Source organism: Hippichthys cyanospilos, chromosome 7 (genome assembly GCF_059441005.1).
Source record: "Hippichthys cyanospilos isolate Australia breed blue-spotted pipefish chromosome 7, RoL_Hcya_1.0, whole genome shotgun sequence".
NCBI classification, from domain to species: domain Eukaryota; kingdom Metazoa; phylum Chordata; class Actinopteri; order Syngnathiformes; family Syngnathidae; genus Hippichthys; species Hippichthys cyanospilos.
This window is the reverse complement of record NC_142375.1, coordinates 14,879,376-14,898,364: the sequence shown is the minus strand read 5'-3', so window position 1 is coordinate 14,898,364 and position 18,989 is coordinate 14,879,376. Positions and strand designations below refer to the sequence as shown.

The 18,989-nt window shown below is 38.4% G+C and overlaps 3 protein-coding genes across 3 annotated transcripts; 2 read left to right on the top strand and 1 right to left on the bottom strand.

The window, feature by feature from the left end:
• Nucleotides 1–676: 676 nt before the first annotated feature.
• tppp2 (tubulin polymerization-promoting protein family member 2) lies at nt 677–5,039 on the bottom strand. The gene is made up of 4 exons (XM_088419567.1): nt 4,895–5,039; nt 3,994–4,185; nt 2,577–2,730; nt 677–2,040 (listed from the first exon to the last, which is right to left on the bottom strand). The coding sequence occupies exons 2-4, from the start codon at nt 4,182–4,184 to the stop codon at nt 1,849–1,851; spliced, it is 537 nt and encodes a 178-aa protein (XP_088275693.1). The 5' UTR covers nt 4,185; nt 4,895–5,039; the 3' UTR covers nt 677–1,848.
• Nucleotides 5,040–8,543: 3,504 nt separating this feature from the next.
• On the top strand, nt 8,544–14,283 carry ftr84 (finTRIM family, member 84). The gene is made up of 7 exons (XM_088418845.1): nt 8,544–9,218; nt 10,108–10,203; nt 10,307–10,540; nt 10,875–11,031; nt 11,124–11,180; nt 11,658–11,711; nt 12,540–14,283. The coding sequence occupies exons 1-7, from the start codon at nt 8,646–8,648 to the stop codon at nt 13,079–13,081; spliced, it is 1,713 nt and encodes a 570-aa protein (XP_088274971.1). The 5' UTR covers nt 8,544–8,645; the 3' UTR covers nt 13,082–14,283.
• A 978-nt stretch (nt 14,284–15,261) lies between these two features.
• On the top strand, nt 15,262–18,075 carry LOC148421212 (ecto-ADP-ribosyltransferase 5-like). The gene is made up of 3 exons (XM_088418846.1): nt 15,262–15,355; nt 16,675–16,789; nt 16,877–18,075. Exons 1-3 carry the CDS (start codon nt 15,351–15,353, stop codon nt 17,744–17,746), a joined length of 990 nt encoding a protein of 329 aa, XP_088274972.1. The 5' UTR covers nt 15,262–15,350; the 3' UTR covers nt 17,747–18,075.
• Nucleotides 18,076–18,989: the final 914 nt, after the last annotated feature.

Below are 18,989 nucleotides of genomic sequence, written 5' to 3'. Positions count from 1 at the left end.
AGGTGAGGAGGGACGTGTTTGAACTGCTTTCGAGAGGCAGCATCCCAAGAGGCCCCGCACTGGATCAAGATGTATAACCATCACACAAAGGCTCTATTTGTTGTGTGTATATGTTAGATATTGGGTCAAGGTGTCAGGTTAACTGATAGCATCACTCATACATAGATTACATTGTAAATGGAATTATCCATCCAGCTGTGTTTTATAGTGCTTGTCCTCATTAAGGGCACAAGTGATGGAGCCTTTCCCAGAAGAGGTTTTTTTAAGAAGCATTTTGAGGGCCTGGATTGGTCCCCAGCCACTCACAGGACACAAACAGTCATTTCATCATTTAAATTCACACCTGTAGACAGAGTCTTCACCAAACCAATCAAAGAATGTGGGAAAGAAAAAAAAAACATCCAGATCTTCTGATTCACTCTTGACTGACTGCTAAGCAGCCGTGCGCCTGTGATTGTTTTTCTACTTCAACTTTCGATTTTTAGGCACTATTTTTTTCATGTTTTTATACAAGCAGTAAAAGAAACTGTGTTTAAAAAAAAAAAAAAAAGCTTTGTGTACTTTTAAAGTAAAACTTGATGGACTAAAACATTGAAAGTCCCAAGGTAGGGTCTTCAAATGAAAAATGGATGGATGGAAATTGATTTTGTAACAAATAAAACACTACCAGTTTTATCGTTGTAAAAGTAATTACTTTATTGAAATGTTAGTTCATTAAATACACACATTTTAGCAGTGACACTGCAATAGTGGTACTTTTTTTTTACATTTACATTAGGTTGCATATATTAAACCAGTCCAAACTATACCTGCTGCACATCCTTGTCCATTACTAGTAGGCAATCCTCTTGAAAAGACAGTGTAGGTCATTTTAATGGCTTCAGTGTGACAGTGTAAAAGTAGATTGTGTCATCTCATGTCGTTATAGAATACACTGAAAAAATGCTCAATTTTCCAGTAGAAAATGCAATATTAAAATGTGGTTTATTGATGATTCCTTGGAAATAAACATGCTGCATATTAGTTGAACACATCTTAATCATGTACAATGATTTTTTTCAGTGTAGATCTGTATACTAAAGCATGACGTTTATCGGGCCACAAAAGGCTAGACTGAGACGCAGAGGCGCCAAAATAAGCACTGTATGGCCAACTTTTTTTTTTCTCTGACCTTTATAACGGCTATGGTTTCAAGTGACAGTGAGTATTCAGAAAGGAGTGATATACACACGCATGCACTTGCTGTGCACTTGTTTTCTATGTGTTGTGCAACTCGAGCTAATAAATGTCTAAAAAAACTGTAAACAGCTGCTCCAGACCTATTGTGTCAGCAATCAAGCAATACACTAATATGGGTCGTTCCCATTCCCATTCCCCATTTGCAACCTCAAGGGGGCATACAGTATACAGTATCTATTGTTACTTGGAAATTAGTATGTTAAATATTATGTTCACAAGTTTCAGAGCCTTTACACCAGTTGTGTTCTTTGGCCTTTAAATCAGAAAAATATCTCGTGTTTGAGTACAATTTTATTTTTCATAGATTTATTTTTCATTGATTATAATTATTTCCTGTTTATATGGTGCAAAATACAATAACTAACAATCAATCCACAAAATAACTTGGAATTAGAAGGCCGGTGGCATTACTTGACACCAGTTAAAGGATAATCTTACAGAAATGCATTATATAATGAATAAATATAAGAGCACTTTGCTTTTTCATACTTGCATAATAAGGCGCAAAGTTAAGCGCAGATTCAGTTTATATGCTTGCCAATATTTGCACATTAACATTTTATTCTAAAATATCGAAAAGGCAAAATCACATGTTATGTGTTTTCAGGATTAGGATTCTTTCACTTTGTCATCATAAGAGCCACTGCCCTTGTAAGCTGCCACGTAGCCACTAGTGTCCGGGATGTCCTCACGTCCAATCTTTCCCTTTCCTTTTCCCGACTCATCAAATCGCTCCTTGTGCGTTCCTGTGTACTTGGACGTGTCGGTCAGTCTGTCCACAGCTGCCGCTTTTGCCTGTCTCTAATACAACATAAAAGTAAGAGTGTTCAAATAAAGAATTGGATTAATTTATTGCTAAAATCAGATTTCAAAGTGTTTTCATGCAAAGACAGTAAATTGATTTCAGCTGATCAACATGATATAACCTACAGCGACAGCTCACAATTTTATGACCAGCTTTGGCAAATTGTTGTACTTCCAAAATGTACTTTTGTATGTATTTGTACATGTGCTGGCGGCATCACAACTATATTAGTAGTTCTGCTATATATATATATCGATGTCAATCGTATCTATTGATGCATCAACAGCCGCTGAAATGTCAGCAATAAGGACGCAGATAACTGTCTAGGAAGAGTCAAACACAAACCAGAAAGTCCAGGTGAGAGAAGTAACAAATTAATATTAAAGTCTCATCACCGAGATTCAGCACGTTTCATTTTACTGATCTTGGTAAGCATCCTCATCCTTTCTATGTCGTGCCTCATTTGGAGCACCGAGCTCTTCAGCCGCACAAGGAGGCCTGAGTTCAGTGGAACTAATGACAATGTACTCACAGTGATTCCAGCATTGGCAGGCTCCTTGCCAACAATGAGACCATAGAGGAGCTGGAGCGCTTCCTCTTTGCTCTTGCCTTTGAAGCGCTTAGGGCCCAGCTCAGTCAGGGCCATGATGAACTGCTCAAATGTGATTACACGAGCTGACTTGGACCTGAGGAAACATACATATAAAGCTGTTGTAGGCTGCTCTGAGGAAAATCTTTTGAGTGCCAGAGGATGGATACACCGTCGTGTTCTATTCTTTGTAATGCAGGAATGTGAAATTGAAAGAGGCACCTGAAATAGGCAGTGTAATCTTAGTGTGGCACCTACACCTAGGAGTGTCCTACTCTGGCGGAATTCCACATACAAATTAGTGCTTTCAAGACCTTCAGAAATTGAGGAATTATTTAAAATATGCATTTAACTGATTTAATTAATCTCATTTTAAAATCACCTTAAAATACGTGAGAAATAACCCACAACCTGAGTTTATTTTTGTATTGATTTTCAATTTAGATATGACGTGTTATCGCGGCAGATCAAATGTCTGCTCAACAACAACAAAAAAGTGCTGGCCTTGAATTGCCACCACCATTTCAACCAATGGTTGTTTGCTATCTGCCACATAATTAGAAATCACTTTTAAAATAAATCACCATTAGTCCTGTGGGTGGCAGACTTTTTGTGATGTTGTCGAGTTTAGTTTGGTAAAGAACTTTGCTATGGCTGGCTACATTATCATCTCAGTTGCAGCTGGCTGCTTTGCATTTATGTGGCAGGCTAAACTTGAGCTGCTTCTGTGGTAAGCAAGCTCCTCCTTACAAAGATTGCTTATCACTACTCTTATCAAAGCTGCCATCGGGGTTTTTTTTCAGTTAAATTTTCCATTCATCAGACCCACAACTCTCCTATGCTCGTCCATTGTTTATGTTTTCCTTCTGCTTGAAGTTTTCCTTCCCACGCACAACAGGATTCTATCAGGTTAAGACAAACACAATGACAGCCAATCAGCGTTCACGTCAGGCTGGAATAGACATTTGATTTCTAACCCCAAACTACTTAAGCACATAAATCCCAATGCATAAAAATGGATCAAATCAGCCTACAAGGAGCATAAAGATAGGGATTAAAATAGATAAAACAATTTGAAGCACAGACCACTTTAACCATTACTGTAATTAATTGATCACAATAAACCTGTTAATCTGAAGCTTTATTAGGAATCACAATAAAACATGCAGAGCCAAAGAAAAAGCAAATTGCGCTTCAGAGCAATGGGGGCCAACTCATGGCCTGCTAGCAAGAGCCGTTCTTTAGATTTTAGATGAGAATGTGTTAGATTATGTGTGTAAATATGTGAGCATCCAGTTGTGAGGGTGTAGTCATGACTCATGGCTGAGACGACTTTGTCTCCTAGCAATGAAAACATTACTTGACTTTGGTGAAGACGATGTCAACATCGGTGGTGGTGACGTTCTTGCCGTCGATGATCAGACAGTCCTTGCAGATCTTTGCAAAATTCTTGCCATTCAACTCCTTCCCCGTCGCTTTTGTGTCGCCATGAACGGCAAACTTGTGAAAAGATGCCTCCACTTCTGATATAGACACTGTGCCCTCAGCCATGCTAACAAACACACAGAGGGTGTATGAAGTGGGTGGATTAGTGTTTTGGAGGTTTGGAACAGACTATAGAAAACGTTTCCAGGACTTGATTGGCATGTTAATCAGCTCAAGTGAGCATTTTGTTTTGCTTAGAATTGTTTAGAAGCATGCAGACACAGTTTCACATCCATCACTGTTATGTTTGGCACTTAGGCTGATCTCAGGCCAGTTTAATTCAATTTACAAATGGCTTCTCTTCGGCCCACTCTGCAGAGGATGAACAATGGGAATACTGTAATGTGCTTTCTTTTACCCTAAACCCAAGACACAGACATCCACCTTCTGTTGTTGTGTTTATTAAGGGCAATTACTTTTAGTCATGCAGCTTGTTTTTAAAGTCACATGCGATTTTGAATTGCTTAAAACATGATTTGCTTATTAGAACATTCAAACATCCATCCATCCATCCATCCATCCATCCATCCATCCAACATGTTCAGTTTAAATAGTAATTAGAAAAAAAAAACTGAGAAGAAAGTAGTATCCTACCCAATAGGTAAAAAAAAAAAAAAAAAAAAAGAGTAAGATACATTTTTCAACAATTCTCTTGCTGGAGCAAAGAGACAGCAATCCTTTGCAATTGGTAAATAAACAATGCCCCCCCCCCCCCCCCCTCCCCTCCCCTGCATTGTCCCTCAGGGCATCCACTGCAAAGACAACATAAAGTTTACCTGCTGCAAGATGCTTGCTCGGGGATATTTAAAGGAAATCCCCGGAAATCGCTCACAGCTGCTCAACCTTCTTGTCCTCCGCCTTCTTCTTTTTTTCCTCCACTTCCTTTCCTCCTCTGCCACTCCCAGGCTCTTTAGCGGTGACGCCACAGATGCACATGTGGGGATAGGAGGAGGAGAGAAGGGGAGGAGGGAGAGAGTACCACCCAGCACCATCAATGACATCACTGCCACTCAGCTTCTCTTCTTTTTAATTCCTCAAAATGGCTAGCAGTTGATTTCCCAATATTTATTCCTATGCATCGCATATGTGTTGCTCCACTTTTAAAATGCGTTTTCCGTGGTACAATTTTACCCATTGTTTTGTCCATCATTCATATATGATAGCTTTTATTTGGGCCACAATGACAGAAGTAGATTTGTTTGGGCAAGATGAGAGCGACCCTTGAAAGGACAAAGCACAAGAGAGCTGACCCATAAAGTACATTGCACTTTCTTTCATGAAGGTAAAGCTGAAAAGTAGTCTCTGATTGAGAGAATAAATAAACTTTGAATATCAAATACTGTATTAGTAATAATTTGGGGTATTATCAGATTATCAGATACATTGCACAAAATGTAAATCAGTCATAGTTAAAGCATTGTTTTTTGAACAGTGTTCATTTTTCATCTCTAAATTTTGACTTTATGCTGATTAGATCAGCATTGATAAAGGTACAGTAGACTGATATTCATTCTTTGTAAAAAGGAGCTTACTTAGCACAGAGGGAACTCAAGCTTAGCCCACCACATAAAAGCACCCAGCTAACGATAGCAAAAAAAAAACACACCCATGTAGCGAGCAATAGCATGCTTTTGTTAAAGATAATAAATGACTATAGCCACTTTTTCGTTTTTGTTCTTGTATAACAATCTTTTGACCTGTCAGAATACACAATGCAAATTGGCAGCACTAAATAAAATGCAAAAAAAAAAAAAAAGGTTAGCCATTCCTGTTTTCTAATTACACAAATGATTCAGATAATCAATTCAACATTGATGTTTTTGACACAAACTGACAGCCAGTTGTTCTGGTTGTTGCTTCAAATTTCAGTTTATTCAAACAATGCATAACCACCACAGTGACACGGCAAAATTTCACATTTGTTTCGCATAGTTTTTGTGGCAACCGACCCATTTTTTTATCCATGGCGTGGCACCAATTCACTGGATATTACGTCACTGGCATTGATTCAAACTTGCACCGTCTGCATGACAGGCAGGACTATATACCGCTACACTAGCAGTGCTGCCTGTAGGATTTTCTGGCAGCAAAATTTATTATATTCCATGACTCATCCAAGTCCTGAACTAGCAAACCATCCCTTGACCACACAGTACACTAACAAATGTGGTTTTCTCAGCGTATTTTGGGATTTTTTTTAAATTTTGTGCTACATTAAATCAGAGTTTATCTGTTCACAGAGATTTTTTTCACACATTATTATCCTTGATGGAAGTTGAGAGTTTGTTCTGCCTCATTGTAATGAATGGTTTTAGCCTTGGTCAAAGGTCTTCATGGGTCTTTCGAGTTGACGCGCTCTTTGTCACACAGTCTGAATGTTTTCTTTTCTTTTGCCTCCATCTGTCACGAGTCATCTTGCATCCTGGGAGCTGGGTTGCCCTCCTTTAAGAATACCGTTATCTCCACTGTTTCCTCTTTCAGACATATGCCTGCACAGCCCGTTTCCCCGCCCATGCCTTGCTTGTTTTCACAAACACATCATAGGGATCCACAACTATGAGACAGACCTCCATCCCACCACAGCTGTTACACCACATGCTCCCATGACTCATCCAAGAAGTTCCATCGACATACTCTACTTTAGCAACACCTCCACCAACAGATTCATCTACAACACAACTTATGATAGTTCTGTGCAAAGCACTTTGCAACAAGGCCTCACAAAGTATAAATGGAACAATCGGAACAAATTGTATGGGATTCCTACAGAAGAGCAAGTCATACATAATCTCGCTATATTCAGACAGATTAACACTCGAAATTTTACCTTTATATGCATCATTTGACGACCAGAATCCCCCAAATTGTTACGTTGCAAAAATTGTAAGTTGTAATTGTAAGTTTTTTTTTGCTTTTGTTTTTTTAGTCAAGTCATTTCAACGCTTTAATCAAGTGTAAGCAACCTCTCGCACTCAGAGCAATTTTGACTCGGTATTCTGGAGGCCCCTGCTGTATTTCCATTTCCTGTTTATATTCTCCGTCAGGTCTTTGCAGCGTTTGCATTAACCGAGGCTGTTACCTCATTGTTTTCGTTAAAAGAAGTTAGCAGACTGAGCCCATCCTTATTCACACCCAGGGCCATAAAGATTAGATTTATTCTGTGTTAAGGATTCTTCACGTGAAATTATTTTCATTCTATTTTCAATATACAGACTGTCTGGTAATATAGTTATGTTTCCTTCTGCGTTGCGTAACCATCACTAACACTGTTCATAAGTCGCTTTTTTAACCTTGAAAACTAATTGTATGCCTTCACGGTTTAAGGCATAAAGACGCTGCAAATGTAGGCAAAAGTTATAAGTTGTGCCTGATTAAATGGCTGTTGAATCGAAGTCGAATAAAGTTTGAATTATTTGCTGCATTAGTTTGTTCTTCTTAATGCGCTGTATTGTGCCTTACAAACTGTTGCACCTTGTGGTCCGAAAAATGAAGTTATCGTAAACTTTTTAATATACTGTAATAACTCTTAAAATAAATAGCCTAAATCCTGCATAGTGTCATCTTGTACTATTTGTCCACATTACCATGTATTTGCGTGGGTGCCCACATCCCGACATCATATTTTCTGTTCAGTATAAACACAGTTGTTTTGAAAACATGAACCACCATGAAACTCACTTCTCAGTCACATGGAGAGTGGGAAACAGCTGCAAGCATAGGAACACTATTGACTGAGAAATTGTGTATAAAGCTGCAATAAGCAAGTTGTGTGTGAGTTATCGTGTGTAAATGCATCTGAAACTCAGCCAGAGTTCAAGCCTGTTCAATTGGTGCTTTGCTGATTTTAAGACCTTTTATACATTCAATCATTTTGACATTGTAAAACTGTAAAGAGCAAGGACGTGCAGGCGTTTGCAATATTTTTGACTTGGGTTCTATTCAATTTGGCTTTTAGAGGCAGCTTACAGCAGCTTTTTACCGCTGTGCAATTTGTTGTTTATTTTCTTTTACCTTCTCGGAAGGGAGGAAAACAGGGTGTTCTATAGATGCACTGTGTGATAAAAAAAATATATATATATGCAAAACATGTTTACAGCATGGAGGAGTGGATGGATCATTAATGCAATTGCATTTTTGTCAGTGATTTTTTTTCAGGATTTACCGCCTCAGTTTTTTTTTTCAATATAAATAGATTCAGAATTTATAAAAGCATGCTTTATGCCCACTAAATTCCAAAAGCGCATTACTGTATCTTGCTGACCTACGTGTGCTAGTGCGCACATTTGTAAAGGTTGCTGACTGTGATTGTAAATCAGATGAGGAAGAGGGATTGAGGGTGGGAAGACGCAAGCAGTCTGTTTGTATTGTACACAAAACCTCTCCTGTTTAAATGTCAGCATAAAAACTCGGTGTCACTTTGTTGGGTCACTTCAGCTCTATTTGATCCAGATACTTGATTCATTCACATACATTTGGGAGGGCTTCATATTTTCCAAGAGGTCCACTTCAATTTCTTTTTAAAGCATCATGGCTGAGTCAGGTTTCCCTCTACCCCCAGAAGCTATCTGCCCTCTTTGTGTGGATGCACAGAGAGACCCGGTGACCATCCCGTGCGGGGACACTTACTGTTTGGAGTGCATCAAGATCTACTGGGACCAGTTTGACCACATGGGGGTTTATAGCTGTCCCCAGTGCAGAGCAACATTCACGCCGAGACCCGTGCTGAGACGCAATCTACCGGATGTCTACCACGAGCCACGCCGCCAACTTCCAGAGCTCACTCCTTTCCCTTACATGCACCAGGAGTCCTTCTGCGATTTCTGCGTGGGTCGGCGAAACAAGGCGGTCAAGTCATGCCTCATGTGCCTGGCTTACTACTGCGAAACGCACGTGAAGCCGCATTATGAGTCGTCCACTTTCAAACGACACAAATTGGTGGACGAAACGGGCCACCTGGACAGGAAGATCTGCCCGCAGCATGAGAAGGGCCTGGAGCTTTTCTGCCGCTCAGACCAGATGTGTATATGTGTTCTGTGTACTGTTAGAGAACATCGCAGCCACAATATCACCTCTGCAGAGGAGGAGCGCATTGAGAAACAGGTAAAGAAGGTCTCAACTAAAATGTCTCATTAAGACTTTCTGGATTAAAACAATAATTCTAATAAGAACCACAGCAGATGACATAAAATGACCTTACTCAAACTAAACACCCCTTATTTGACAACATTCCTTCCGTTTTTCACTCATTTTCTCTCCTTCCTTCCGTCCCGACCAGCTGTGCCATCAAGCTAGATAAAGGCGTTCGGCCATTAGCATATCTGCATTTCTGTGATTGACGTGACGCCGGCCAATAGCATCTCAGTGAGTGAGACCGAGACCGTGACCTTAATCGACCAATAGCATATCGGCATCTCGGTGACTGACTCCGTGACTGACACCGTGACTGAGACAGTGACTGTGACATTGTAAGAGCAATAGTGTTCAACGTTGCCGTGACCAGCGTCGTCTATTGATTTTGTTGACGCAGCAGAGCAAAAATATCTGAACTAATACAATGGCGGGCATGTCAGATTGTTTGTAAGATGAAAGGTTTGCACGTAAGTGGGGGCCAAAAAACACCGTGGTCCACGCTCGTAAGTCGAAATGTTCGTAAAAGAGGGTGTTCGTAAACCGGGGGCCAACTGTATATATATATATATATATATATATATATATATATATATATATATGTCACTGCATCATAGCCCCTCATCAACTCATTCCACTTTCAAATCAAACTGTCTTTGAACTTGTCAAAAACTTGTCAAATCACCATTTGTGGAGGGATGCAGAACTATTTTGTACAATACCATTATTCATTAAATCACTATATCTTCTGAAAACCATAACAATGTCTCGTTTCATATCTTAAGTCCGGTCAACCTACAGTAGCTTGAAAGTGACATAAGAGGAGATGAGCTTATTCTTTATCCTCCTTTGTTTCCGTCAGAAAGTGCTGGTGGTGACACAGTCTGAGGTACAGCATATAATTCAGGAGAGGATGAAGGAGTTGCAGGAGCTCAAGCATAACGTTGACGTTCTCAAAGTAAGACCAATCAATCTCTACACTCTTTGACACGCAACAAGTCATCCCAAACATGTATTTTTATGTACCTTAACCACTCTGACAAAGTGACCTTAAATTTTAGAGCTGTGCCCAGCGGGCCCAAGCCGAGAGTGATAAGACTTTCCACGAGATGCTACAGGCGGTGGAGCGCTGGAAGGCAGAAATCCATCAGATGATAACAGCCAACATGCAGGCAGCCATGTCCCAAGCCGACAGCTATGTGGAACGTCTGGAACAGGAGATACTTGAGCTGCAGCGAAGAGATGCCGAGCTGAGGCAGATTCTTGAAACAGAAGACAACATTCACTTTCTTCAGGTGTCTAATTGTCATTTATTTATTCATCATTTCTGTTTGAATTTACAATTCTTGGCTGATTTCCCAACAGCACCATTTCATTCCTTTCGTTTGTACTACAGTGCATTTCCATATTAAAAGCAAGAGCAGCCGCAATTAATAAAGCAGTAAAAGAGTATGGGTCAGCAGGTTTGTTTGTTTAGTTGTCTGGTTGGTTGACTTGTTTGGTTGGTTATTTGGGTGGGTATCTAAATTCAGCAAAATATCAATGGAGTTATGTTTCCATTATATTAAATGTGTTCAGGGCTAAACCTTTGACTCGATTGTGTTAGACATTTGCTTTGTTATTCAACAGAATTTTCCAACCCTGTGTGTCGCCCCAGAAGCCATGGTGCCCAAAGTGCTCATCAACCCTCAGTTCTCCTTCAGCGAGATGAGCAAAACAGCCTTGGAGATGAAGGAACAGCTGGATGGTATATGTAAAAAGGAACTTAGCAAAATTTCAAAGACAGGTTGGTCCAAATAACCAAAAAAAATAAATAAATAAAAAAACGTTTACCATTCTACTACTTCTAATGAGCAGACAAATGTGCATCTTTAACAGTAAGTGAAACATCTGTATACATCCTTTTGCCAAGGAATGGAGACAAACGACTCAAAGGTAAGTATGAACTAAGACATCCAATTGTTAAAAATTATGCAAATGCATAATGTAAAACTAAATGTTCAGGAAAGTGTATTTGGTGCTTTTATCTTCCTCAGCTGAAATATGGCCTTGCGCCAGGAAATCTTATACTGTACTATTTAATGTCTGCATTAATCTGCTTTTTGTGCTGCCTTGGTGTTGTTCCGTCGATAGGACAACTGTCACATTACCCCCCACCAAAATGTGGTATTTTATTCTTTTTTATTCCTGCAGGTTGCTGAGGGAATTGGATTCTAGTAAAAGCAGTAAAGGTTATTTGAAATGGTTTCAATGTGTTGTTTAGCCACCAAATTTCTTAAATAAATGACGCCATAGAAAATGCGGCAAACATAAGCTCACACGAAGCATTGTGACAGTTGCTTTGTTTGGAAAATTGGGACTCATTTGATTTCAGCTAAACACTAAATGTTTCATATTTTCATGCATACACAGTTCCTAACAGAGTGGATTTTCAAGAGCCAAAAACAAGACCAGACTTCTTAAGATGTGAGTAGTGAATTGTATACTGTTCAACTTCCATCTTACATTCTACCCAGAACGTATTTATTCTATTTGGGTCTGGTTTCTTTCTGGGCCTGGTTGAAACAGGACGGTCTTGATTTTTTTTTTTTTTTTAAGTCTGTCAGCAAGCCAATTATTTGGGCAATGTTTATGACAATTACACAGTTGTCACAGCAATGTATTCAATTATCCAATTAAAAAGGAATTTATTGTTGTTAAATTCCTTTCTATTTACTTTCACATTCGTTTTTACGGCATAGTCGACCTAAACTAGAACTTCCTGCTTCCGTTCCTAAGATTCATGGGAAATGTTGTCGTACACTTATTTGTGTTTTTCCGGCAGTTTGTTTCCAAAGTTGGATCGCAGGTGCTGTATGCTATGCCAATCAAATTTTAGGTTTATGAAAATGTTTTGTGGCAAAAAAAAAAAAAAAAAAAAAAAAAACTGCCGGCATTTAACAATCAATAGTACCTTTTAAAAAGCAAAAAAAAAAAAAGTATGGTATACTCACTCATTCTCTTGGCAGTTGAGGTGTGTTTAGTGACCACTCACACAATAGGATTTCTTATTGAGTTATATAAATACTAATTCAAAGCACCAAACATCAACGATCATTCTGTGAGTACATTGAAGGGGGTACGTGAAAACATATAATGATTTTTTGGAAGAACCAAAATCAGATGACAATTGCATGTCAACTCAAATTTCACAGCCAGGCGATACCAATTTTATTTCATTGAATACCTAATATTACAAGCATAAATAATAAATAAATTGTTCAGTTGAGTGAAAAAACATGTGTTTGCTCCTAGATGCCTGTAAGCTGTCCTTCGATGTAAACACGGCGTATAAGGAGCTGGTTTTGTCAGATGGGAACCAAAAGGTCACCAGAAAGAAAACAGTCCAGTTTTATCCCGATCATCCTGAACGCTTCGACGGTTTCTCTCAAGTGTTGTGCAAGGAACCACTTACTGGTTTTAGATTTTACTGGGAGGCCGAGTGGAGTGGCGAGTTTTCCCTTGGCGTGGCCTACAAGAGCATCAATCGCAAAGGGAAAAACTCCCACAGTCTGCTGGGCTACAACAACAAGTCATGGAGTCTGCTCTGTTCCGACTCGGGATATTCCGCTTGGCACAATAAAGCCGATCGTGACCTTGTGGATGTTCCACGCGCATCGCGAATTGGCGTGTACCTGGACTATGCTGGTAACACCGTGGCATTTTACTCCGTCTCTGAAACGATGGAGCTCATCCACAGGTTTAAATCTCAGTTCACAGAACCTTTGTATGCAGGCTTTGGTGTGGGCTCCTCAGTTACCCTTTGTCAACTCAAACACAGTAACAACCCTTACTAAAATACGTACACAAATATATCTTATAATGTACCATATCCAACTGTCATTTTCTTTTTAAGAGTTGATTTTACAGAGTTTCACTCCAAAATGTTTATTTTAAATATATTTAATATAACATTTAAATACCTGTTACCTGTTGAAATGAAGCAAATTAAACATTTTTTTATATTTAACCTTTCTCTTTCATGACTACACACTTGTTATTCTCACCTTCCTGAAATAATAGCGTATTGTTTTTTAAGCTTGACAAAAAAAATGACAAATACCAAAATATTACACTTTATAAAAAAAAAAAAAAAGAAAATGTCATTTCAAGAAATTGAATGATCTTTTTAAGGATGGAGACAATTTTAGAAGAGCCGGCACCCTGAAGAGATGTTTAAGGCAAAATAAAAACAATATATAAGATGTATTTATTTTAACATGTAGATGACATGTTTATCAGATCTGCATTATGTGTAGCGCCAACAAAAAAGAGCAACAATAAACTTTCACCAAATGTATTGGCAACCTATTTTATTGTGCAGCCCTCTTGTGCTCTCTGCTGGATCATATGAAAATAGACACATTTACCAGAGAACTCAATCCTCATTCTCCGTGATAGTGCAGTGATACAGTAAATTCACAAAATTATCCGAAATAAGTAAATAATGTAGTGTTCAATCAAGCAGTAATTCATAAAAAGCAAGAAAATGTCACCTTCACCATAAATATTTTAGCTGAATCTCTTAAAACATGAAGTAGTGCAGTCAATCAGTTTCATTCACATTTCACTTTACGTTTAAATGAAAAAACACTCTCTCACTCCCCATTTTTGGAGTACACTGAGATATCAGCTCCATTAGTGCGTGACTACTTCAAAGCACGTTTTGTTTCCAAATCTCCCAACAATGGCGTAGCAGTCCGTTGAGCTGAACATGAAAGAGCCAAAGCAAATTGGTTTGTAGAGCACGTCTTGGCAGAAGGATGCGTTCACGCTTTGGAGGCTGCTCGGTATTGTTCTGATGCAGCTCCACGTGGTTTCAGATTCTTCATAGCATATGTCAAGAAGAAGTGAAGTGTGTGGTACCTGAACATTGTATTAAACTGCTTCGTATTGCTGCATTAAAATACATGTACACAGTGTGTTTGTCAAGCATGTGAATATAAAATTCCATTATACGTTCTTTGTGCTGTCAAGGAATAAAAATACATTAACAGATTCCTTTAATTTCACCCCAAAAATTCTAATAAACCATATATATATATATATATATATATATATATATATATATATATATATATATATATATATATATATATATATATATATATATATATATATATATATATATATATATATATATATATATATATATATATATATATGCTTCCAAGGCATATGGTTAAAAGCAAAACCATCCAACATTGAAAAAAAGAAAGACATTTCCAAGCATTGATCTTCATACATCAATTTCTTGCATAATGTCTTTCATTTCATTCTCCATCATTATCACTTTTATCCTGTTTTTAGGTGTTGGCTTGGTTTAACCTCCGCACGGCTGCACGCGTCAAAATGATGTCCAAGCTGAACAGAATTTGCGCTATGCGTATTTTCCAGAATTTGTTTTACATGGCAGCCGAACAATTGCTTATAGAAGTTCGCCAGTAAAAACACCTTTATGAAAAAGAAAAAGAATAACGTGATTTGACTAGGATTCTCTACCTCTATTATAGAGTAGTGTTGTTTGTATGCTGTAGGGTCCAGTTACTGCTACCTATGGTATGGGAGAACATCAACTGACAGCGGGGGAAGCTGCTCCGAGTATACAATGATGCACAATTCTTGCCGGCGGGTCAAGTATAAACCAACTAGACTTTTCCTGCAGGCTTGTTTTCACCGTAGTGAATTTCAGCACAAGGCAAATGCAGAAAAAAAAAACATTTTGTATAATGCAACAGGGTGATTTTTCCTTGTATGAGGATGTCAGAAAGAGGGAAAGGCTTCAATGCATGGATTTTTTTTTCACAATGGAGAATTTTTTTGCACATCCAGGTTTCGTTGTAGAGGAGTTTTACTGCATACTTAGATGCAAATTGGCTGTTTAAACATATTTAAAACAAAAGACGATGACTACATCATTACTTGCTGGGTGCGGCAACACTCGTAGATCCGGTTTGGCACGTCATCCAAACATGAGCAGGCTGTTGAGTGAAAGCAAAAACAAAACTGCAAGACAAAAACGCAGAAAGAAACCAGAAAAAAAAATACACCAACACACTTCTCTTGATGGGGTAAGACCTAAATCTAATCATCATAGAATTACAAACCTAGCAATTTCTATCTACACATTTGTTCAGACTTGTAAAGCAAACGCCATACTGTTCAACCTATCAGATTGTTAAAGAACCTAAATGAAGCAAAGGCAGAATTAATATATTGTTTACAACTACTATAATTGAAGGTAGCTTAAAACAATTCGATATGACTATGTAAAAAAATGTGCAAAAACCTGTCGTCTTCATTCCAATCTATTCCTGGATAATGTTCAACCACCATGTTTTTCTGAGAAAGCACATGCTTCCATACTAAATGACAAGTACTGTAAATACTCAATTTCATAATTGTACTGTTGTGATCATAACATCTTTAACACAAATTACTATTGCACTAACTGACACACGAGAGCATGGGGTGAACACACAGACTCCACACAGGAAGGCTGGGGCGAGCTGAAATTGAACCTGGGACATCTGAACTGTGAGGCGGGCATGCTCACCATTCTTCCACCATGCCGCCACCCAGGTGTAAAACAATGAGGCTAAAAGCTAGTTTCAGATATATAGGATGCTATTCATTTCACCAAACGCATTTCTCTTATTGTTAGGATTAAAAACAACATTTTCCTTATTATTAATTCCGTTAAACTGGTGACGTGGTGTACATGCTGCAGTTGACGATTTTGTTATGACGTCACATTCTAAGTGTGCCATTAACATGCGTTGAGTGCAGCATAACGCAACGCAGTATGTGGAATCCCCGGGTAAGCGTGCGTGTGTGACCAAGCTAAGATGTTTGCGCTCGTGTTCTCAATGATTAAATCGATCAAACTTAGTTGCGGGAGTTGGCTCGGGTATTTTGAGTAATCCATCTTAAAGAAATCATGAGTGGTTTCGGGCTTTTGTTTTAGTCCCGAGGTGATGTTTTGGAGCCACTGTTCAATGAAGGACTCGGCTTATACTGCTTACACCAAATAACGTCAATTCTACTTGTGGTTCTGAGTTGTAGTGGGAACTATATTTTTAACTTACCGGTAGCACTCTTCAACTTCCAACTAAGACATGGTCGCTGGCCGCTGGAAAGCATATCTTAGGGTAAAAAAGTTTGGACACCCCCGGTCATATTACTTTCATGTGGGTATGCTGAGTTTGTGCAAACATTTTATGTGTGTTCTGTTTTTTCAGCTACCTCACCTAGTCCACTGTTTTTCTTTGAAAAAAAAAATTACAAAGGTGTTTTTCTCTTGGAATAAATGCAAACCAGTCACAAAAACAGACACAGAAATTTTGAAATTTATGTATTTCAGTCCTCTGTTATATTTTTACCATTCCAGATGCACTTGGCATAGGAACCAATCATGTATCATCACTGTAGCTCTTCTCGTGACCTGCATGCTGGTGTCTGTCATCACATATCTCCTGTCCCATTGCCACTATATTTCTGGAAAGGTAATTTTTATAAAATTTCTCTGAGAAAATAATATATTGCCATCTAGCGGATAAATGCTGAGCTATCAATTTTCTTCTCTTGTTAAGAATTCTACACAGGTCTACGACTCCGGGGAGTACGACTGCAATTCAAATCCCTTTGTACTGACTGATGTGGTCGTTGGAAAGACAGCAGCATCCTATACCAACTTCAGTCAGGCTTGGAGCGATGCAGAAGAAAAAGCGAGGAAGCCAGCCCACAAATACATAGAGAAACAGCATGCTATGGCCCTTTACATGTATACTAAGTCTCTGCATAATCAATCCGACAATATCTCAGACACTGTGATGGTAGATGGACATCAAACGAGCAAAAATGAGAGCATTTATGTTGAATCAAAGCTTTATTCTTCTCTGAGTGAAGCCATTCAGATTCTAAAACATTTTCAGCTAACATGTCTCAAAACCAACTACCGAACACAAGGACATTTACATGTGGACGTTTCAAACAAGCAAGTCCGGTTTGGCTCCTTTGCATTAGCATCTGACAAAAGGGGTCTTGAAAAGACGTCCACATGTTTTGAGATGAACACACGCTTTGGTGCTGACATAAGCTATTACTCTGCACTGGAAACAAATCATCAGGTCCTGATTCCACCATATGAGGTCTTTAAAGTTTCTGGTGTTCACGCTGCCACCACTGAGGACTGTAAGATCACTTACAAGTTGGAAAGCAATCGCCACTGCGTGTTTGATATAAATAGAAAGATGTTGCATCCAATATCTGCATCTTCAGCAGAAGGAGTGTCGTGTATTGCCATTGCAACTTTTGTCATCGCCGTTTACCTTGTGGTGGCTCTCATTCTTGTGAAGCTATATCAAAAGAAAACTCATCATTATAGTGTTTCTTATACGCAATCAGTAATCTACTATCATGCTGAGGTTGCCATGAGGAAAACACCATTCAATCGTCAATAAATTTGATTGCAATCAACTTCTTTCCAATTACAAATTGTCAGTAATTGTTGAGTGAAGCCAAATATTTCAAACGATTACAGTTCTGATATGTATATTCATAAAACAATCTATATGTGGATGTAGTTCACATCAACTGTATATGATCCTATTGCCTACATGTGTTTATGTATTATAAGTTTATAAGTACAGTTTAGGAGATCAACATTTATGTACATAAACTTTGAGCAAGCATTTCAACTAGATAATGCCACTGAAAATATCAATCCATTTTTAGCTGTCACACACTAGTGATTCTTATCCATATATGAATCACCAGTCAATCACAGTAATAAATACCGGAAATAATACATAGCCACAATATAGTGGCACAACTTGTACTTCTTAATCTTGTGAATAATGCTCCATAAATCAGAAAATTGTCTGGCAGCATTGAGACCATAATAAATTCCATAAACGAAATGTTAGGGTTGCCATCCGGGGAATGTTGCTCAACATTTTAAACTTTTGTCACAAGGCCAGTTAGTCATGCTTTTTCCTCCGGATTTCTCAACCAATTGTTTATGTAGTTTTCAATCCTTCTTTTGTATTTTCAACACTGTTGGGGTGTGGGGGATGAAAAAATGTGGATGCCACAAAGGCCAAAAGGGAGAAATGTTTACTCTATTGACCATGTTGTTTCAGCATATTAGTCAATTACTCCTGTGTGCTACATACCATGCGGCTGTTACTTTGTCACAAAACATGTTGCAGGGCCAGATTCAGTCGTTTGATAGTTACACTATTTGTTTTCAAGACCAATCAAACAACTTTACTACTGTATATCGTCATAATGGTTTTTCTGGGTGCTTGCACAATTGTTTAATTTCAAAGGCAAATTTTCAAGTTGATATCTGATGCCAAATGACACAAGTAGCTGACGTCAAAATGCAGGCCACACCTTGTTCATTGTGGACCCCGGGCCACACCTTTTCACCAACATTCTTTACAATAACTAAGGGTTCATTTTATATTGTATACCAAAATACTACATGTTTTACAGTATGTTGACAAAAATGAAAAAAAAAATAATAATGATAAGACTTTATGATCCCTGTGGGACTCTTGTGGTTGTCTGTTCTCTTAAAAAAAAAGTATAGCTACATCATGATTGTATTTATAAGTGGCAAAAAGGAGGCCTCATTCTCATGTTAACAAATGAAAAAATTAGCTTCCAATGATAATGAACGCATGACAAACAGAATTC